The sequence below is a fragment of the Gorilla gorilla genome, chromosome 10 (assembly GCF_029281585.2).
Source record: "Gorilla gorilla gorilla isolate KB3781 chromosome 10, NHGRI_mGorGor1-v2.1_pri, whole genome shotgun sequence".
Classification (NCBI taxonomy): domain Eukaryota; kingdom Metazoa; phylum Chordata; class Mammalia; order Primates; family Hominidae; genus Gorilla; species Gorilla gorilla.
This window is the reverse complement of record NC_073234.2, coordinates 134,560,013-134,582,900: the sequence shown is the minus strand read 5'-3', so window position 1 is coordinate 134,582,900 and position 22,888 is coordinate 134,560,013. Positions and strand designations below refer to the sequence as shown.

At 47.2% G+C, this 22,888-nt stretch overlaps 1 protein-coding gene and 1 long non-coding RNA gene across 2 annotated transcripts in view; one reads left to right on the top strand and one right to left on the bottom strand.

Annotated features, from left to right (window-relative positions):
* The first annotated feature begins 1,969 nt into the window (after window positions 1–1,969).
* On the top strand, window positions 1,970–4,387 carry LOC134756528 (uncharacterized). The gene is made up of 2 exons (XR_010129275.1): window positions 1,970–2,047; window positions 3,890–4,387. It is a non-coding gene; the product is annotated as an uncharacterized lncRNA (long non-coding RNA).
* A 10,883-nt stretch (window positions 4,388–15,270) lies between these two features.
* Window positions 15,271–22,888, bottom strand: part of SRRM4 (serine/arginine repetitive matrix 4) — a 181,449-nt gene continuing 173,831 nt past the window's right edge. Inside the window, exon 13 of the mRNA XM_019038900.4 lies at window positions 15,271–21,782. Coding sequence (XP_018894445.2) covers window positions 21,473–21,782 — 310 coding nt within the window. The 3' untranslated portion in view covers window positions 15,271–21,472. The remainder of the gene's footprint in view (window positions 21,783–22,888) is intronic.

Genomic DNA, 22,888 nt, shown 5'->3' with positions numbered 1-22,888 from the left:
GGGAGAGTGGTAAAGGAAAAAAAAAATTTTTTTTAATGTGTATATATATATTCATATGACGCTTGTTAAAGTATGACAAGCAAGACTTTACTGGGCAGGGAAACTTTCTCCATAGATGTAGGGACCCCTGCAATGGGATTTTGCAGTGAGGGAGAAAGATTAGACTTGATTCCCAGTAGGTCATGGGTAAGTGTGAATTTGTAGCCAAGAAGCAGGTGGGGGGTCAGCGAATGGAAATTTACTAGGAGGGAAGTCCAGGAGTCAGAGGGATTCGGGCTCAGCTAACCTAAGAGGATTCTTGCTGAAGACAGGCCAGGGTGCTCAGACATCACCTGGGGGACCGTGGAGGATGAGGAAACTAATCAGATATCAAGGGTGATCAGAAATCGAAGATGGGTGGTTGCTACTAAACAGACTTAGCAGAGTTCATGCCAAAACTGAATTTTTCTTTCTTTCTTTTTTTTTTTTTTTTTTTTTTGAGACAGAGTCTCACTCTGTCCTCCAGGCTAGAGAGCAGTTGCGCCATCTCCGCTCACTGCAACCTCCGCCTTCCAGGTTCAAGCGATTCTCCTGCCTCAGACTCCCGAGTAGCTGGGATTACAGGCACCCGCCATCGTGCCCGGCTAATTTTTGTATTTTTTAGTAGAGTTGGATTTCACCATCTTGGCCAGGCTGGTCTTGAACTCCTGACCTCATGATCCACCTGCCTCCGCCTCCCAAAGTGCTGGGATTACAGACGTGAGCCACCTTGCCTGGCCCAAAACTGAATTTTTATAAGGAACCTCACTGATGGGCTTAGGAGAAGATTCAAAAATCCGATTAATGTTTGGTCAAGCAAAGCATCTTTATAGGCAGTAACATTATTCCCAGGCACCTCCAGGTTGTTAGTTTTCCTCCTTATAAATGGACATAACAGTAGCCAACTCACAGATGTACCATGAGGAATACATGAGGTAATTCTCTTTCTCTTTGTATTTTCAATTTCGAGTTATCAATTACATAATGTTTGCTATATGCCACGCCCCGCTCTATGGGCTTTATAAATACAAATTCATTTAACCCTCACCAGCAATCCTGTGAGGTAAGAGTACCAGTATTATCCCATTTTACAGATAAGAAAACTACCATAGAAGTGTTCATGAATAGTAGCTTCTATTATTATTATGACTGTTAATACTGATAATTATTGAAAGATGTTACACTCAGGCAGCATGTCTGGTCTGAAACTCAAAGCCCCAAATCTAGACTTTCCTGCTCTTCCCATGCAGCTGGAAGAATGAATTTACAAATCCTCCTTTGGCCTGGAGGCCTCTTCGGCTTGGGTTCTAATCTTTGATCTGTCCGCAACAGGCAGAAAATTTTAGGCATGTCGTTTTCCCTGTGTGGTCTTTCGGATCTCAGCCCTGCCTTCTTCACGAGATGAGGGTAAATTGAGGATATTAAGGAATTCAGTGAGTCATAGGTTGAGAAATTGTTTTGATATTAAACAGTGAGTGCATGAGGCAGTTTGCTAAAAATAATAATACGGAGAAAAACAATCACTGTCGCCCATTGCCTCCTGTGCGTCTGCTTTTAGAGTTAGTACTTTTCAGACATTACTGAGTTAAATCCTGACTCGATAGTTAAACGTCACTATTATCATCACCCCCATTTTGCAGGTGAAAAAACAGAGGCACAGAGGTTTGGCCCTTGCACGCAGATATGGAGTGGCAGAGCCTGGGTGGGAACCTGGGTTGTTCTGAATCCCGGATCTGCGCTTAACCGACAGACAGAGACCCCTGCCCTCCTCCCCAGCTGAGAAAGAATGGTGGGGACCCCACGGCATGACATGTCTCGAGTGACTGGGCCCCCACTGGATGTAGAGTGAGCTCATCAGGCTAGAAGCTTCGGGCTGACGTCATGGCTGGGCACAGAAGCTTCAGCTCTCTCTGTAATTACAGCTGGGCGGGGCTGGCTGAGTTGGAAACCAGTTGTGGGGAGAATCACTGCAAGCCGCATGACGCGCCGGAGAAACCTGGCGCTGCCTGGGACCTGGGCAGGGGCTGGGGTGAGGTTTCTGAGTGGGTGGGACAGGGTGGAATGAGTTTGTGTGCGGATTTGAGTGGGTGCAGGAGTGAGTCTGTGTTTATGCGCCGATAGGGCTGTGTTTGTTTATCGCCGAGTCTGCTGGTGGGTATGTTCAGGAAGAAACTCCCCTCCTTTTCCCTTCCCAGGCCATCCCCAAACCTCCAGAGGACCCCTGTGCCTCAAACGAGGCTCAGTTGGGACCAGGGGACCTGGAAGGAGGGGAAGCCTGGCGAAGGAGCAGGGAACTGAGCTGTGATGACCTAATCCACCTTCTCATTTCAAGGATGAGGGGGACGAAAGGAAGGATGCAAAGGTAGAAAATAGAAATAACAATCATTGGCATTTACGGGGCACTTGCCCCGTGCCAGCTTCTGTTCTGAGCACTTTAAATGTATGTGCGTAAACTCTTTTACTTCTCCCCACAATCCTATTAGGAAGGATGTTTTTTATTTATTTATTTATTTTGAGATGGAGTTTCACTCTTGTTGCCCAGGCTGGAGTGCAACGGCATGATCTTGGCTCACTGCAACCTCTGCTTCCCGGGTTCAAGTGATTCTCATGCCTCAGCCTCCAGAGCAGCTGGAATTACAGGCATCTGCCACCACGCCTGGCTAATTTTTGTATTTTTAGTAGAGACGGGTTTTCACCATGTTTGTCAGGCTGGTCTCGAACTCCTGACCTCAGGAGATCCACCCACCTCGGCCTCCCAAAGTGCTGGGATTACGGGCATGAGCCACCATGCCCATCAGGAAGGATGGTTTATTAAACTCATTTTAGAGATGAGGAAACTGAGGCACAGAGAGATTACCTGACATGCCTATGTCAGTGGCAGAGCTGGGATTCGAACCCGGGCAGTTTGATTCTTGTCTCATCTGCTACACTGCCTCTGAAGTCAAAGTCATGGCTCACATTTATTGAACACTAACCATGTACCCGGCCCTGTGGTCAACAGTTTTATCCATGACCTCATGGAATCCTTGTGGTTCAGAGAGGTCAAGCCACCTGCCCTGGACCACACAGCTGACCAAGGATTGGAATCCAAGCCAGGGCGCACTTGGGAGTGCACGGTAATAACCACTATGGGACAATATTGGCCCAGCCTTGCCCAGCGAGCCTTCCACACTGCCTGGTGTCCTGTTCCCCCTTGGGCTCTCATTGCATTTCTGGATCTGGCCAGCCCTTCATTTCAGGAAGCTGAGGAGGGAGGCAGCTGCTCCTGCTAACTCAGCCACCTGGTGAGGAGTTAGCTAACACACGAGGAAAGCGGTCACTAAACCCCATGGGCTGTCACCAATCAGGTGAAAATATGACGCCAGGCTCAGGGGAGGCCCGGGAGAAGAAGGGGCCTCCAAGCTGGTTCCGCCAGGGAAGAAGAGACCTTAGAGGGGACTGTGGTACAGGGGAAGGATGTTAGATCCCGGGAACCAGAGCAACGTTTCTCTTGGCTGCCATCCTCATAGAGCTTTCGTACGGGGCATACCACTATTAATTCTCAAAACAGCCCAGGAGGTAGGTGAGATCACCCTGCATGCCTGAAACTGGGGACCAGCTGGTGGGGACATAGTGGTCTGAAGCCACACAGGTAGTGCTGGGACCAAGTAGGACAAAGACATAGCTGCCAGATTCTGTGCCTTTTCTTTTCAATGTAGTAAGAAACAAAAGTTCCCACCCTCCCTTAGGGGATTCCCAGCCCCCAGCCCCTCCCCAGGGTCTGAAGACCCATCTCAGAGTTAGTTCTTTTGGATGGCTCTGGATCCCAGCACATCCTCCAGAAAATAGGAAGTAAGCATGCTCACGTCTTTTTATTTCTTTCGTTTCTCAGACCCCCCTACAATGACACTAATGGAATTCCCAGCACACTCGGCTCCATGAAAGCAGGACCCTTGGGAGTCCTGCTCATAGTGGCATCCCCAGCGCCTAGAGGGAGCCTGCTGCACTGTAGAAGCCCAGCATATTTTGGATGAGTAGATGATGTTGTATCAGCAACCCTGGGTCTGAATTGCCAACTCCCACTGGGTAGACTCTACATGCAGTAACAACATCAGAATATTAACTAATTTCTGCAGTCCATAGAAGGTGCCGGGCACCAAGGCTTCCCAAGCGTGCTCTTTTTAATTTTCATCACAGCCCCCTGGAGGTTTTATGCTATCATTATTCCCTTTTTACAGATGAGGAAACTGAGGCAAAAGACATGAGGTGACCTGCCTGAGGCCACCAGCTTATGGATTCTGAACCCAGGTCTGTCTGAACTTTAAGCCCAGGCCTCTTTTCTCTGCCACACACCCCAGCAAGAATGAATAAATAAACAAAATAAAACAAACAGCCTGCACTGGGTCCCTCCCTAAATGAGCCTATGCCCTCACAATCCTGGGAAAGTAACACTTACTTATTGGAGCTCTAGCTTTCTTCTATTATTTTCTCCAAAATTCTTTCCAGGAATTGCCTTCCCTGACCACCTCTGCAAATAATAATAATAGCGGTAGTAATAATAATAGTAAGTGCATATTTAACATTTAGTACCAATTGTAAGTGCTTTGCATATATCAAATTATTTAATCCTCACCTGAATTGCTCTAAGGTAGGTATTATTATCCCCATTCACAGATGACAACATCAAGGCACAGAATGGTTAAATAACTTGCCCAAGGTCACACAGCTACCAAGTGGCAAGTAGCTGTGTCTAGGCAATCCGGCTCCAGAGTCTGTTCTTAACCACTATGTGATTCTGTTGTTGTGAATAACAACAACAAAATGACAGTAATGATACCCATCACTATTTGAGAACTATCACATCCCAAGCTCTGCTAAATGCCCTATATGTTGTGCCTCTTTTAATCGTCATAACAATCCTTGGAGGTAGAAGTCCTATTGTTAACCACATTTTACGGTTGAACAACCTAAGGCCCAGGGTCAGATCCAGGATTACTGGCTGCAAAGCCTGTACCTTCAGCAGCCCAGGGAGCCTGTGCCACCTGAACCCTGGTGTATGCCCAGCCAGAGCACTGGCCTTCCAAACCCAGATCTACCGGCAGAACACAGCTGAACTTCAGGTCACTGGACCACCTCTTCCCTCACCTTCTTGCTGGGCTTCTCTCTCTGAAACCTTCTTCAGCCCTTCCAAACTTTCTCAGCAGAACAAATGACACCAGGAACACGCTGACATTTGGGAGAGTGACGACTGCCTGGAAGGAGCTATCACACATCGAGCAGAGGATCCTTACATGTTATTAATGTGAAAGCCACTTGGAGCTAGGGCAGGGGTGGGGGCCCTGCAAGCTCAATGGGAGCTCCTCTCTGCTGCAGGTGCGGCCAACAGAAGGGAGTCAGGGCTCAGCTATGGGACAGAGAGGATCATCCTGCCCTCTCTCCACCCATCCTCAAGGAGGGACATCCCCAGCCGGGCTCTCAGGGGCTCTATTTCTTATACCTGAGCCTAAATCAAGGCCTCTGAGATCTTTCATGGTCCAAATACTTATTCTGGGTTCGGGGAACCAATATCTCAACTAACCAGAATTTTCAGGAACTCGACCAGATATGGATTTGAATCCCATTAGCTCTGCTGCTCTCTGAACCTCTGTCTTGTCATCTGTAAAATGGAGACGACCTCAAGACCTATCTCCTTGAGAAATTGTCAGCATAGATTATCAGGGAAAATGGTCTGGGAGGTGGGTGTGCCCTTGATCACATTGGACCTTGCAGACTCCATTAAGAGGTTAGACTTTGTCCTGAGCACATTGAAGAACCATTGAACTGTTTGGAGGAGGAGAGTGCTGTGATGAGAACTGAGTTCCAGGAAAATCATCGTCTGCTTTTGGAGAAGATCTTATGGGGGCTTTAGGGAGACCAGCTAGGAGGCTGTTGTAGTGGTCCCAGTGAAATGGCAACCTTGGTTGTGTTGTTGGCTGAGAAGCGGTAAAGCATGGATAAAATCATGATCTATTAAAGAAGCAGGAGCATTTTGACTGCTGATTGCGATGAGAGGGGGAGAGAAGTTTGGATCAAATGAATGTCTCGGTTTTCAGACCTTTCAACGGGGTGAATTGTGGTGCCACTCAGGGAACATGTGAGGAGGAGCAGATGCGGGGAGTGGGAGACACAGTCTGTTCATTTACTCACGGATTCATTCATTCCATAATTGTTACGTTCTCACTTAGAAAGCACTAGCCCAGGGGCTAGAAATGAAGCAGTAAATGAGGCAAAAGTCCCTGCTTTCATGTGTATCAATAAAAGGATTGTAAAAGGAAAATAAATCTCGGGTCCCGCAAATCACTAAGCTAAAGGGAAAAGTCAAGCTGTGAACAGCTGAGGGCAAACCTGCCTTCCATTCTATTCGAAGTCACCCCTCTGCTCACTGAGATATATGCATATCTGATTGCCTTCTTTGGAGAGGCTAATCAGAAACTGGAAGGAATGCAACAATTTGTCTCTTATCTACCTATGACCTGGAAGCCCTTGCCCTGCTTTGAGTTGTCCCGCCTTGTCCTCTGGTTGTCCCACCTTTCCGGACTGAACAAATGTACGTCTTACACATATTGATTGATGTCTCCTGTCTCCCTAAAATGTATACAACCAAGCTGTGCCCCTACCACCTTGGGCACATGTCCGCCCGAAGCTGTATCACAGGCGTGTCCTCAACCTTGGTAAAATAAACTTTCTAAATTAACTGAGACATGTCTCAGATTTTTGGGGTTCACAAAATAAATAAACAATAGAAAGAATTTCAGATACCGTCAGTGGCATGTGAACCAGAGCAACTCCATGGTGAATGGGGGCTGGGTAAAATAAGGCTGAGACCTGCTGGTCTGCATTCCCAGTAAGTTAGGCATTCTGTCACAGGATGAGGTAGGAGGTTGGCACGAGGTACAGGTCACAAAGACCTTGGGTCACAAGGTCTTTGAGATGAGATAGGAGATCGGCACAAGATACAGGTCACAAAGTTCCAGGTTGCTGTAAAGAAGCCGGCTAAAACCCACCAGAATCAAGATGGCAATGAGAGTGACCTCTGGTCATCGCAGCTCATTATTCGCTAAGTATAATGCATTAGCATGCTAAAAGACGCTCCCACGAGCGCCATCACACTTTACAGATGCCATGTCAACGTAAGGAACTTATATTTACACCTACATGGTCTATAAAGGGGAGGAAACCTCAGTTCCAGAAATTGCCCTTCCCCCCCACTTCCGGGAAAACTCATGAATAATCTACCCCTTGTTTGGCATATAATTAAGAAATAACCATAAAAATGGGCACCCAGCGGCTCTCAGGGCTGCTCTGCCTATGGAATAGCCATTCTTTTATTCCTTTTCTTTCTTTTTTTTTTTTTTTTTGAGGCGGAGTCTCGCTCTGTCGCCCAGGCTGGAGTGCAGTGGCGCTATCTCGGCTCACTGCAAGCTCCGCCTCCCGGGTTCACGCCACTCTCCTGCCTCAGCCTCCTGAGTAGCTGGGACTACAGGCGCCTGCCACCATGCCCGGCTAATTTTTTGTATTTTTAGTAGAGACAGGGTTTCATCTTGTTAGCCAGGATGGTCTCGATCTCCTGACCTTGTGATCCGCCCGCCTGGGCCTCCCAAAGCGCTGGGATTACAGGCGTGAGCCACCATGCCCGGCCCCTTTACTTTCTTAATAAACTTGCTTTTGCTTCACTGTATGGACTCTCCTGGAATTCTTTCTTGTGTGAGATCCAAGAACCCTCTCTTGGAATCTGGATCAGGACCCATTTCTGGTGACAATACTACAAAATTTTATGAAGAAAAAGGGAAGGCTCCTGGTTACCCTTCTCATTGGATTTCCTGCTAATACCCACTCCCTGGTCACGGGCTTCAATCATAGGGTCCCCATTTCTGACCCTCAGATGGAAGAGTCAAGCATGTTCCTGCCTGAAGGTCTTCCTGCCTGCTGTTCCCACAGACTGGAACACTCTTCCCCCTCCATAAGGCAGGTCTCTTCATTCATTTGTGTCTCTACTTAAATTTCAACTGCTCGGAGAAATCTTCTCTAACTACTTAGTAAGTCACACTCTCACATTAGCTGGTTTACTTTTCTTCACAGCACTTGCCATTAACTGATAGTTACATTTTACATCTCTAGTTATTTGTTTCTCTACTTCCTCCATTAGAACGTAAGCTCCATGTGGGCAGAGGGCAGGGACTTGTATCTGACTGTTCACGGCTGTATCATTGCCACCTAGAGCAGTACCTGACCCATAGTCAGGATTCAATGAAATGGGTGGTTTGAGGTTGTAACTAGTGCTGTTTGCCAAACATTTCTGGTTTCTCTTCCTCCTCCTGCTTTCTGGGCACCTGTGAGGTAGCAATGCACTTCCTGATGCCACCGTGGTTGGATGGGGCCATATAACTAGTTGTGGCCGAGGAGTTGTGAGCAGAAGTGATGTCTGTCACTGCCAGTTCAAAGCACCTTGGGAGCCCATGGGAGCGTCTTGGCTGTGTGTTGGCAGGACCCTTGGGTGAGTTCTTTTTCTCTCTGCCCTATGATCATCAATATCACAGTCATCAACATCAGTAACAAGTAGACTGACCCTGCTGGCCCACAATGGACACGGGTGAGAAAGAGGTCTTTGCTCTTTCAAGGCATTGAAATTTTGGACTTATTTGTTATTGCAGCATAACCTGGCTTATTCTGATGGAGAGTCTTCCTAATTCTGTAATTTTGTGGTTGTTGGTATTGCTTTAAAAGAACTTTCCCAGTGCTAAAATTATATTAAGGGGTAAATCATTCTGCCTCCTCTGTCTAGAGCCTAGCTGGGAAACTGGTACATGCTCCTCTCCGTTTGGAGCATTTATGAAGAATTCCAACATGAGCCCCTTATACAGAGGGTGGCTCTGAGATCTTTGCAAAAGGGAGAGCTGGAAGGTCTGTAATCTTGAGGCCCCTTTCCCAGAAACCTCTGCAGTCAGAGCAGAATCTGGTTTGACCAGTTGGTGACTTTGCTGCCAGACAACTGCTTTGAAAACAGCTTCTTCTAGGTCTGGGAGTGACAGCTCTTAGGAGCGTTCAGCTGAGAGCATTCTCAAGCTTTGTTCTGGGAGCAGGAGGAAGACTGGAGGAGCTGGGGAGGATGTATAGAGATGGAGAAGGAGAGATGAACAAGATATTCCTTCTGGGGACTGTCTTAGCTTCACCCAGAATTTGAGTTGTGAGTAGCTTTAGCTGTGAACAACAGACAGTCAAAATAACAGTGGCTGAAACAAGAGAATAAATTTATTTCTTCTTAACATTGAAGTCCGGAGAGATTCTGTCTGAGGCTAGCTAATATGTGTCCCTGCTCCACCATGTCCTTAAGCTGGAGACCGCTTCTATCTTAGTGCTTTATCCATATGGACTCTATTCCCAAAGCCACCTCATGAATCAGGGAGTCGCATGCATTCCAGCAATAATGTCCACATTCCAGCCAGCAAGAAAAAGGAAGGGATGAAGAAGGAAAAAGCACATGACAAATCTCTTTCATAAAAATTTCTGGACACTACCACCAAGAATTCTGTCTATAGCTCAGACATCTTGCAGCTATGGCCATCCCTAGCTGCAAAGGAGGCTGGGAGATGCAGTCTTTATTCTGGGTGGCTATAATCCCAGTTATAAATTGGGGTTTTTTATTACCATGGATGAAGAGGGAATGGCTATTGGGAGGCAACTAGAAACTCCACCACATCTGGAGAGAATGAAGATAGGTTTTGCAGAAGCATCCTCAAGGTTTCATTGAGTTGAATCCCTTGGAAAACTGGTGGAAATATATACCTCCTCTGCACTGAAATGCTGATATTTTAATACAGAAAACTTGGCTTGGAATTTCAAATGATTCACAGACTCTATGAAGCCCAAGCGCAGGAGGGCATGGTTTTCTTTAGATTAAGATACCTTGATCTAGAAATAGGTTTTGAGGTGAGAGAGACTGAAGGGAAGAAACAAATCCTCTCTCTTTCTCTCACTCGGTGTATGTGTGTGTGTGTGTGTGTGTACATCTATTCCAACCCCTTTCCATTTGGCAATATGACTCTATTTGATGTGATTTGTGTTATTTTAGTTTTCAATTTGAGAGTGTATTAAGGGACATGGTGTTATACCTTCAGAAAACATTTGACAAGTTTCCATGGCAAAGGGGGAAAAAAAAAGACCAAAAGAAAAATTTCCATGAGTCATCCGGCTATAGGTTGGCCATAGCTATACAATGGTGGAGTGACAGCGTTCCAAGGGAGTGGTAAACCTGTTTTGTAAACCCACTATGGGTGGAAAGGCCTGAACAGTGCCCCAGTGTCTTCCCACTGATGGATTCATGCTAGAGCAACTTGGGTGGAAGATGTTGATGAAAGATCAGGGTGGGGATCTACATAGGGAGATTGCCAAGTTCTCCGGAGGCTTTAGATCCTTCTGAGAGGAAGAGATCCTTATGGAGGGTGGCAGGTGGGAGTGTGCCTCTCTTGAGAATCTGGTGTTGTCGGTGATGAAAGGTAGGAAAAGACACTGTTCTATCTTTTGCCAAGGTGACCTGAAATCCTCCAAGAAATTATCATGAGCTTACATAGGCGACTGAGCATCTACCCCTACACCCCACCCTTTTTTTTTTTTTTTTTTGAGATGGAGTTTCGCTCTTGTTGCCCAGGCTGAAGTGCCGTGGCATGATCTCGGGGCACGGCAACCTCCGCCTCCCGGATTCAAGCGATTCTCCTGCCTCAGCCTCCCAAGTGGCTGGGATTACAGGCATGTGCCCAGCTAATTTTGTATTTTTAGTAGAGACAGGGTTTTTCCATGTTGGTCAGGCAGGTCTCGAACTCCCGATCTCAGGTGATCTGCCCGCCTCAGCCTCCCAAAGTGCTGGGATTACAGGCGTGAGCCACCGCGCCCACCCGTCCCTTTTTTTTAAATGATCAGTAACAATGGAACTAACACTCAGTGAGACACTTTGCTAAGTTGTTTCCAGGCATCACCTCTACCAATCTTCACAGCAGTCTTATAAGATTGGTCCTTTTACTATTCCCATTGGAAAGATAAGCAACCTGAGGCTCAGAGAGGTTAGGTCACTACACAAAGACACACAGTGAGGAAGTAGCAGAGTTAGGCTACAATCCAGGTCTGTCTGATTCGCAAGTCCTTGCTTTCAGCCACTGCCTTTTAAAAATTGTGCCATTTTCTCATCTAAGGGTATATATCCAGTGCTTCCAACAATGCTGGACAAACAATATGTGCTCATGTCTACCTTACCATGCGTGCTGCCTTCTCTCATTCCCAGGGTGGGAAGAGAATGTGCATGAGAGATCCTTAGAGTCCCTGTATGGGGCATGTCACAACCTTGCCACAGTCCTCCTAGTACCACTCCCCGTCTCCGACATAAGCTAAAAATTAACCAGCTCAGGAATGAATGGGTATTGGAAGGAAGCGGGGCTGGCACTCCAGGCAAATTCAATCATTTGACAGCTGGCCACATGCTGCTGGGTGTACAGAGATGAATGAGGTGGACAAGACTCCTGTCCTCATGGAGGTGGGCAGTAAACAAGTAAACAAGTAAGCAAACTGGTTATAGGTGGTAATAAGCCTCATGGAAGGAATATGCTGGGGAGGTGGGGGAAGCAGGTGGGTGTCATTGACTCTGGCCCTGTACACACTCAATTTCCCCTGTCTGAGATGACTCCATTCCCTCCTCTTTCTCTCTTTTTCTTTCTTTCTTTCTTCTTTCTTTCTTTCCTTCTTTCTTTTCCTTCCTTCCTTCCTTCCTTCTTTTTTCTGATTCTTTTTTTTGACATAGTCTTGCTCTGTCACCCAGGGTGGAGTACAGTGGCGCTATCTTGGCTCACTGCAATCTCTTCCTTCCAGGTTCAAGCAATTCTCCTGCCTCAGCCTCTGGAGTAGCTGGGATTACAGGTATGCACCACCACACCCAGCTAATTTTTGTATTTTTAGTAGAGATGGGGTTTCACCATGTTGGTCAGGCTAATCCTGAACTCCTGACGTCAAGTGATCTGTCTGCCTCGGCCTCCCAAAGAGGTGGCATTACAGGCATGAGCCACTGTGCCTGCCCCTTTCCCTCCTCTTTTTTAACCCTTCCTTTGCTTGACCAACACCTACTCATCTCCCAGGATCAACCTAGAGGTCAGTTTTTTTCTGTGATGCCTTCTTTGACCCCACAAGGCTGTTTCACGTGCCTCTTTGGACTCACTTTTACCCTAGCATTCAGCTGTTACCACTTACTATCTGTGTGACCTGGGGAAAACTGTCTGTGCCTCAGTTTCTGCATCTGCAAAATAGGCATCAAAAATTGTATCTATCTACCTTATAAGGATGTCGTGGCAGTGAATATATAATTTATGTTCATATATGTGAAGCACTTAGAAGCATGCTTAGCACATAGCAGGCTCTATATGTGTTGGGTGCTTTTTGTGCTGGTTTTATTGTCCCCTTTATGACATCCAGTAGCACACCTAGGACACCACACCTGGACGGCATTTCAGGTGCCATCTAATTCAGTGACTCTCAATCCTGGCTTCATATCAGAATGCTCTAGGGAGCCTTTTAGAAACATCAATGTCAACCTCAGAGATTTTTGTTATTTGGGGTGGGGTGGAACTCCAGCATATGTGATTTTGTAAAGTTCACAGATGATTTTAATGTCTGGCCAGGATTGTGGACCACTGGTCTAGCGCATTCCCTTTTAACAGGTAGAGTAACTAGGTCCTAGAGAGGGGCTTGATTAACTTAGGGCCATGCCACAAGTCTTGGTCCCTGCCTCTCGGGAGGATTTTTCTCATATTCCTCCCGCCCCTCTGCTTATGCCTTTGCTTTCACCCCATGGAAGGGCTGTGTGTGTCCCCAGGGCTGCCCAGGCGGTGGTGTTGAATGCATGCCACCTCCGCTCCATCGTTGGGCAGCTGTTAATCTGGCCTGAGAGAGAGATATCTCCAGAAGGATGTGTCTCTCCTCTGCAGCCCAGACACCTGAGCTGGGAGAAGTGCCTGTTGAGAGTAATTGCTGGAGAAACAAACACATGGATTCCGGTAACTGGGGGCTGGAGCAGGAGATAGAAAGGTGAAGGCATCCTCCAGTCTCCTGGCAGCCACAATTTATGGGAAGAAGTTACCAGGGGCCCTTAACGATGGCTAGCTCTGAGTTGATAGAGATCCCCCCTCAGGGGGTAAAGAGGTGTAGCAGAAACAGCCCTGGAGCCCACAGACCTAAGTTTAAACACCTACTAGCTATGTGGTCTTCCCTCCATAAGCCTCAATTTTGTCCTCTGTCAAATGGGGCTAAATGATGTTGTTATGAGAATGAAATAAGTCTATGTACCCCCCAAAAATTAAAAGTAAAAAAATTAGGTAACCCTCCCCAAAGGAGGTAAGTTAATGCACGCAAAGGGCATGGCAGGTGATAACTGATCCATAAATGTTTATTACTATTAATTACCATTATTTATTGATGGAACCTCAGAGGAGGACACTGGTTGTTGCTTTATCCAAACCTATTTGGGAAGAAAGAAATCAGTGTGTCTGGGGGGACTTGGGGAGGGTGGTATACAGTCATGGATTTACTCAAAGGAGGTTATCCCATCCAATGACTCCTAAGGGAAATTTCTGCTGGGCAGGATACAAGGGGAGCAGTGGCAGTCACCTGTTTTCTTTGATCTTTCTCCCCAGTTGATAATCAACTCAGTTGTGGACTGTGTGTGTGTGTGTGTGTGTGTGTATGTGTGTGTGTGTGTGTGTAATTTTTTGGACCCACGTAGTGTTTGAAAAAGCAATAAGTTATAAATATTTTAAAATCAGATTTTAAAATGGATAAATTCAGGCTCTCTTGAAAAATGGGAAGATTTGGCAACTCTGAGCGGAGATTTCTGTCTGGCATTGGTCTACTGAGTTCTCCAGTTCCCCACAGTTCTAACCTTGTCTTCTTCCTTCACCTGCCCGTCCCTGGGGGTGTTTTCAGTCCCTGCTCTGGAGGGAAAGAAACAATTTAATTCCACACTGAGGACATTTCCACAGGGCCTTGCAGGGCTCCTGCAGATCCAAGTTGGCTACTTTGGGCTGTCTACTTAATCTTCACCACCACAGATCAGTCTCAGTTGAGGAAATAGTCATGTTGCTCATTAACAGTCACTGACTACTTTTGCTGCCTCATTGTTTTTTAAAGCCACCATCTCATTTAGTTCTCACAGCAGCCCAGGGAGGTGGCTGTTGCTATCCCATTTTACAGATGAGCAAACCAACCAAGCACCAACAAGGTATATAGTGCTTTCCCAATACCACCTAGCTGGTAATGGCAGGGTCTAGATTTGAATCTAGGTCTTTGGACTCCAAAATCTGTGTCCTTCCTTCCAACCATGAAGAAGATCTCAGAAAAAAAGAGTTCCACCAAAGAACTCTGGTTACTCATTACACATACTGGAGTGCTACAGAGCAAAGAAGTTGACAACCTGGGCTTTGGAGTTAGCCTGCCTGGATACTATCATCAATTCTGGATTCTGTGGTCCCTGGGCAAGTGACTTTGCTTTTCTTGTTTTCTTTTTATTTTGTTGAGATGGGTTTTCTCTCTGTGGCCCAGGCTGAAGTGCAGTGGCATGAACTCAGCTCATTGCAACCTCTGCCTCCCAGGTTTAAGTGATTCTTGTATCTCAGGTGCCTGAGTAGCTGGGACTACAGGTGCCCACCACCATGCCCAGCTAATTTTTGTATTTTTAGTAGGGGTTTAGATGGGGTTTCACCACATTGGCCAGGCTGGTCTCAAACTCCTGACCTCAGGTAATCTGCCCACCTCAGCCTCCCAAAGTGCTGGGATTACAGGCGTGAGCCACTGTGCCTGGGTGACTTTACTTTTCTAAGACTCAGTTTCCTTATTTGTAAGAAGAAGTTCCAAATATCTACTTCATAGGGTTGGTTGTTGCTGAAGACTAAGATAACACATATAAAATGCTTCCAAAAAGATTGCCTAAGGCACTCCATAGCTGCTACTAACACACACATACACACACACACACACACACACACATATATATATATAACGTGTATATATTTGGTATATATGCTGTATATATAACCAAAAACCCAAAATACATACAGGTTTGTTTGGAAGATTAAAGATGTGAGCTGAGTAGTGTGAACATGTATGACACGCAGCAGGTGCTACTTAAGTCTTCTCTAGCTCCTTGTCTCCCTCCCCATTTTTTAATTCTGGGTACCCCATATAAACAGAGAACACCAAGCCATATATGAGAACACCATACCATGGGACCTTTAATTAGAACAGAGACATGTTTCGTACAGGCTGAAAAACCAGAAACCCCGGGAAGGTTATGCTTAGCTTTGGAGACCAGAAATCAAGCAAGCCATGGCTGCTGTGTCACTGGGCAGAGGACAGGGTCCCAGGATGCTGGAGGACACAGCAGCTTCTTTCCATCTGATGTGGATGCTCCAGGCAGAGGCTGTCTGGTCAGGCTGAGCTGGGCTCATGGTGGGTCCTCGGGTTGGGAATTTTCCAGAGGAGATTCGCAGCCTCCAATGCAGAGAAATGGCCTTGGGGTGCACCACGTCCCCTTGGCCAATGTCGTGGATTATGCTAGGTCCTTGGCCAATCATTGCTTGAGGAAATAGCTAAGAATTGGGAGAAAAAAAAATACAGTGCAGAGAGAAGTTCTTATAGCACAGGACCCCAGAGAAAAAGCTACCAAGGGAACGTTGGACATTGAGTCAAGCCCATCTGAGCTCAAGGGAGCTTGGGCATGTCAACTCCCCCTCCTGGGCCTCAGTTTCCTCCTCTGAAAAGTGGTAATATGACCTATGTCACTGGGTTATTTGAATGATTGTACAAAAATATAGCCTGACAATGAACAGTGGTTAAATCCAGAGCAGGGCAAGGTAAGCCCATCTTGGTCTCTCCCGTGATGACTTTGGACCACGGGGCTTAGAGAGAAGTTCAAACTAAATACAGAGGGCTTTAACCCAGGATACAAGAGTTATCAAGGTGACAGCAACTTGAGGTCTCCCATATATGACTGTGGGACTCAACGACTGTGACCTCACTCTGCAAATGAAGTCCAGGCCCTACTTTTTTGTTTCCTTCCTTGGTTGACACCCTTTAATCTGCAGTCAGCAGAAGACACAAGGGACAATATATCCAACAGTATGGAGTCCATAGCATCAGGGCTTGAGCCCCCATTTCCCACATCTTGCAGATAATATATAGGACAAGCCCCATTTTACAGATGACAAGACTGAAGCTAGAGACCCATTCCGTTTCATTCAGACTGATACACAGGCCAAAGAAACACATAGGAATACCATTGCAGTCTTTTTGGCTTGGCTTGTTAGAAGATGAGGCATAGCTTTCCTTGGCCAGAAAAAAAAAAAGAGTTTACAATTTTTCTTTATTTTTTTTTCAAGGAGTTGTGACTTTTTAATAGAAGTTGGTTCATGTGTAGGCATTCTATTCTTCAATTAATTTCCATCTAAATGAGGTTTTCCTGGAGATAACCAGTGTTTTAGTTCCATTTGAGTCTAATTTGTATGACTGAAGCCTCCATTTCTGCCAATTTCAATTTGCTTGGTGATTCTAGCACTCCTTACCTGGGCAGTAATGCCCTTGCTGCAGACAGCAGCACCTGGAGCTGGGAGATGGACCAATTCTCAATAGCAATTCAGGGAAAGAGGTGGTCCTTCTCTTTTCCCAATATTACTCAATAAATAGGAAATAAATTATTAAATAAGCCATGTTCTGATGGGGGTCCCCCAGCATGGTATTTACAATGCAAAACAGCAGCCATCAAAAGAACTAAAAAAACACACACAGAAACTTTTACTCCAAAAACAGCAACCACAGATAGAGGAGAGATGACATTTCTGTCAGTATCATTGGCTCACTGGTGCAGAAGTGAGAAGAACGAGATTTCAATAAAGCATTGCTCAATGACATCGAATCTAGCATAAGTTTCTCAGCTGGACTCGGCTGGCCAGTGCGGGAGGAGGCATGTTTGGAGGAATCCTGTTTTTTGACTTCGTTTTACTGAGACAAAATTTTCTGTTCAGCTAAAGGGGAAAGCGGGGCAAGACACATGTGCATGTGACCATTTTGAACATTTGTGAAAAAGAAGAGGGGAAAAGAAAACAGCAGAAGAAAAGATGAAAGTTGGACTGGAGAAGGAAAACAATGTGCTTTCTTTGCCTTTGAGAGCACCCTGAATTTTGGCCTCTCCAAGCAGACCCTTTTGCAAAAGAGGATGGGTCTGAGCAAATGAAGTGATGCGGTTCTCTGAGACTGAGACCTTTGTTCTAACATCTTAATTTTATTCTGCTTCTGAAAGATCAGCTGTCCTTCAAAGAAGGGAAGGAATGCAGATAGGAATATGATCAAACCTCAGTGAACCAGAATGTTACTAATACGGGGCTTTGAGTTACTTAGCCTTGCCTAATTAACTGAAGGGAGATCAAATCTTGCTTTTCGTTTTTACTTTCATGATGGAGAACCTCCTAAAAATGTTTGAGGCTCTTTTCCTTTTCCCTCTGAGTCTCGGTGAAGCTCCCTCTGTCTTTGGTGACACTCTCAGGCCTCAGGCCAACATTTTGAATTTTTATCTCACAAATCCCTCCACTTAACAGAGGTGGGAACTTTGCCCTAGGGAAAGGGAGCAATGTATTCAGTTTCTGTCATCCAGTGCACTTCCATAGCGGGAAGGTCAAAGGCTTGGGATGCATGGTGCTTGACCTCAAGCCACATCTCCCTCCCATTTTGGATGTTGGTTTTTGAGATAAATCCTCACGACGAGCAGCATCCTGGTGATCTGTCATATTCCTTGGAAGCAGAAGGTAATGAGGGTGAAATGGGAGTAGGAACAGCGATACTGGGAATGGGAGGTTCTGGTTAATCAGGGTTACCAGTGCCTCAACAAGCACATTGTTTTTGGATAGAAAGAAAGGAAATGTAAAAGAAAGTAGAGAAATACACTGAGAGAGAGAGAGAGAGAGACAGAGAGAGAGAGAGAGGCAGAGATTTCCCCGAAGCAGGCATTTAAGCAGCCTTCTTGTAAACTTCCCCCAGGAAAGGGGCACTCCCTTGCTTTGGGTTAGGGCTGGATAGTCACATTGCCAGGGAAACAACCAGGGATGTTGCAAAAGTCTCACCAAACCCAAAGCTGGACCAGAAAAGCTGGCAATTGCAAGGCAGTGGACAGTGACTTTGGAAAGGGCAAGAGCTGTCTCTGGCCAGCAGCCAGAAGACACTGCCAGTTGGTCAGATAAGCAGGACTGATGACCTTTGGATCCTGGGCCCTTCCAGGATGGGTTTGGAAATGACCTTCTTGGTGGGGTCCTGTGGAACATCTGGCTGCTCCTTCCACCTTTTTTTTTCTTTTTTCCTAATTTCAGAAATAGCTTTGTGCTTTCCCCTGATGGAACAGCAAGAGATCATAGATAAAAACTTTTGCTTTTGGCTTGGTGGTTCTCAAGCAAGATGGCTGATGCCTCTTCCCAAGGTAGCCTTCAGATCTCAGGGGACAGAGAGAAATTAGGTACTGTGGAGTGGAAGCATGTGTAACATACATGAAACCAACTAGGTGTGCTCAGAGAAGCTAGGGAGTGATCCTGCTATGTGCCTTGGAGTGAGGGTGAGATCAATGTGCATCTTCCCTCAGTCAGCTCAATTCCTGCCTCCATTCTCATGGTGTGAGCACCTTGTCAACCCCAAGTGCAATTCCAGTACTAAACCAGACATCATTTTCATCCACCATGGCCCTCAAAATACAAGGCAACTACTTCAGTAAGTACTCAACTGAAGCCTCATCACTCTGCTAGGAGATAGCACATCTGTCTCCAATCTGGTGCCTCCCTAAGGGACATTCACAAGGGATTTCGACTTTATGCAGCCTTGGCCCCATTTGCCAACTTTCGACTCCAACCCCCACCTAAGTTGCAACTCCACTGTGTCAATTCATCACTGTAGCTCATAAGCCTCTGGGCTGTTTACATCTTTTTGATACCCCTGTGAGGTTCCTGGGGGACAGGAGGCTGGGGTACAGGCCTGACCCTCCCGGACGCTGGGTTAAGTGATGAATTTTGGGATTGATGTGCCTCCTTCTGGGCCAACCCCAGGGTGTTCCAGGCTTAGAGCCTTCAGGGAGAAGGCCAATAGCCCACTCACCTTTGGCCTCTCAAATCCCATCCATAAAAAACAGCAGAAAAAAAAGGAGATGCACAAAAAATAATTTAGGAGATCCCCCCAACACACACACACACACACACACAAAACCTCTGTATAAATAAATAAATAATTCAATACTGCTAATGGCGAGAGAGACAGTCATCACATAAATAAATAAATAAACAGATAAATAAATAAAATAAATAAAAAGGTTTGCTAGGAGCCCCAGGCAAAATGGTCCCCTAGAGTTGTCTTGATGAAGGCAGTCCGAACGTGAGGCTCTGATGCCTCTCACAGCTGTCCTGCTAAGAAGGTTTTTGGTGGCTCTGGGAAGCCTTTGTCTCCATGGAGGGAGACTGAAGTCCAGTCTGGGTTCCTGGGCAGGGACGAGGGTTATTTACAGTGGCTGTACTTGCCCTCCCTGGGGCACCTGCCCCTGTCCCAGGCACCTGCCATCTGGCCTTCTGCAGTGACAGTACTGGCATCCATTAGTCTTTGTGGGCAGGGCTTAGGTCTGGGCCAGAGGCCCGGTATGGGGAGGCTGGGTCGTCCACTGCTGCCCGGGGCCCTCGCTCCTGTCTTCTGATGGAGGAAGGGCTGTCGTGGTGGTGGTTGCATGACAGTCTCTAGCCTCATGGGTTGATAGGATGGAAAGATTGGGTAGGGAGACGTCACTGCTTCCAAGAAAAAGGACTATTTTCCAAATGTTTTCCCTGGGGTGGGAGGGATAAAGAATGTTTGGCCCCTGCTTCCCCATAACCCAAAATATCCAAAAGCTGGGACCAGTCCTCTCTCCCTCGCTCCCTCCGTGCCCTGTCCTGCTGCTGTTGCCACCACAAACTTGAAACTCACCCACAAGCCTCCGGAAAGCCAGTCAGCTGGTGAGGGGGATGCCCAAGAGTTTATTTTAAGGATCTTATTCCTCACCTCCCTGTTCTTAGCGCCTTCTGTGGATGAAGCAGCTGGTGGTATTTGTGTATCGGAGATCAGCTTACCCTCTCTGCCCAGCCCCAGCCAGGGGGGACTTGGGGTGAGGGCAAAAATAAAGGTGGGTCTTTCCCAAGCTGACAAGAAACCCCAGAAGCCAGCAGGAGCCCAAGACATGGCATATCCAAGCCCCTCTCCCCTGCACTCTGGATTCGGGTCTTTTCCCCCAAACCTGAGCCGCTGTGCCCCATCCTGGCAAAATTCCTGAGAGGCAAGGGGAGTGGCTTAAGCTGAAGGGTGGGTGGGTAGGTGCCAGGCTGCACTGGGTGGCATCCAGGGCGTGGCAGCCTGGGCAGAGAGGAGGGGGCTGGCAGGCGCCAACCGGAGGGTAAGGCCAGACTGGCTGGCGCTGGGGCCTGGCAACTGGCCATGGCACTGGGGAATGTTCAGCAGATGGTCCCGTGGAATTAAGTTGGTGCCAGCTAGTGGGGCTGAGGCATATTTGGGAAGTGGGGCTGGAGACCAACCTGTCCTGACTCTTCCACTATCTCCTTTCTCGTGAGGTTGCAGGGCCCCTGTGAATGGCCAAGAGGTGTTTTGTGTCAGCCGTGCAGTGGCCTCTCCACAGCTGGGATCTGCTGGGCTCTGTCCCCTTACCATGCTGAGATATTGGGAGCAGCAGCTGAACCCTTCCTTTTTTCTATCTATCATCTTAACCAACTCCTATCTCCTGACACCTCCCACCAAGTCAAATGTCCACATCTGGTATTCAAGGATATCCCTTCTTCTAGGAGCCAAGTGTCTTCCAGCCTTTGCTTGGGCCTGTTTGAGGAAGTTAAAGGCCTGACCCCGTTATCTTGAACCTGAACTGCCATTGGTCTCCTCTTTTCACCTCTCTCAGACATGGGGGTCCATCCACGTGCAGCCATGAAGTTGGACTAGGGGAGCATCCGGGGAGGTGGGGAGAATTACCACAGGTCTCCTGTGAGCAGTGGAGGAGAAGAACTGTCTCCACATTTTCCTGGCCAGGGCTCAATTTTTGAGTCACAGACCCATTGCTTCTCACAAAACCTTGAGGTTTTCTTTTCTTTCTTCTTTTTTTGTGCCACAAGATGATGGTTCTTTCCATATGCCCAGGCCTGAGCTGGGCCCCAGGATGATGCTGGTAGAGGCTCCTAGCAGGTTGATCTAGAGAGTGAAGCCCCCTTACCCTCTTCTCCTCTTCCCCTAGGCAAGCAGGAAGGACAAGGTATAGGAGCCCTCACTATCTGTCACCAAGAAGGCGGGGAGGGCAGGTGGTTGGGGGAGGCTGGCAGCGCGAAGGGGCCCCCACGGGCAGCTGGCTCAGGGGCACTTAGCGCCTCGTGCTGGAGTAGCTGTCTGCTGAGCTGTAGCTCCGGCTCCGGCTCCTGCTCCGGCTCCGGCTCCGGCTCCTGCTCCGGCTCCGGCTGCGGGAGCCCGGGCTAGGGCTGCGGGAGCTAGAGCTGCTGCTCGTGCGGGTCCGGCTCCGTCTCCGGCTCCGGCTCCGGCTCCGACTCCGGCTCCGGGAGTAGCTGCGGCTGGCCGAGCGGCTACTGCTGCTGCTGTACCAGGAGGAGGTGCTGCTGAGGCTGCCGGATGAAGAGGGGCTGGGCCGATAGTAGGGGATGGGGCGTTTCCGGGCACTGCAGAGACCAGAGAGAGGAGGGATGAGGGCCGGTCCCTCCGTGCCTCCCCGCAGCGAGCCCCAGTCTTGTCCCAAGGGAAACCAATATCCTCCCTTTTCCCAGTCCCTTAGGAAAAAATACTCCCTTTCCACTTCTCTTGCAGTGCTGAGAACACATCAAAGTAAAAGTCTCAGCTTAGTGCTAATATGTCTTGAAAAATGATTATCTCACTTTTTTCTTCCCCCCATGAAGCAAGCCTGGAGCTCAGAGCCTTCAGCTTGCAACAGAATCTACATAAACTTTAATCATAGTTTTGTTTTTCTATTTTTACTTTTACTAGAACCATCTATTTATGGCAAAAGAGGCTAATTTTCCATTTACTGTACTGTATCAAGTTTCCTTTAGAAATAAATGTATGAACCTTTGAAAAGAGTCATATCTATTTAAAGAAAATTAAGAATAGTACAGTTGATAAACAGACAAGGCATATGTGGTCAAGATACTGGTGAATGACTAAAGATTGGGAAACACTGAATGGGTTAATCAAGATGAATTATTTGAGATTGACTAAAGAAACTAGACAGCCATTTGGAAATGCCACTCTCTATCTTAGCTTTCCTCTAGGTTGACCCCAAAGATAATAATAATACCAACAACTTCTATTTTGTGCTTATTATCCTGGCCACTTAATAGCTGTGTGACGTTGGATCAAGGGAGTGGGTTTAGAAATTATGCTAGGAATTATATTGTATTATATTATATTATATTAATTACATTTTTTCAGACAGGGTCTCGCTCTGTCACCCAGGTTGGAATGCAGTGGTGCGATCTCAGCTCACTGCAACCTCCACCCCACTCCGGGCTCAAATGATCCTCCCACCTCAGCCTCCCAAGTAGATGGGACCACAGGTGCACACCATCATGCCTGGCTAGTGTTTTGTATTTTTGGTAGAGACAGGGTCTTGTCGTATTGCCTAGGCAGGTCTCAAACTCCTGAGATCCAGCAATCCGCCCGCCTTGGCCTCCCAAGGGTTTAGGAATTCTTTACAAGCTGAGGCAGGGTGCCCTGTGGGATATTTGAGAAGGGGACCCATCACCCCAGTCTTGCTATCTGGGACACACAT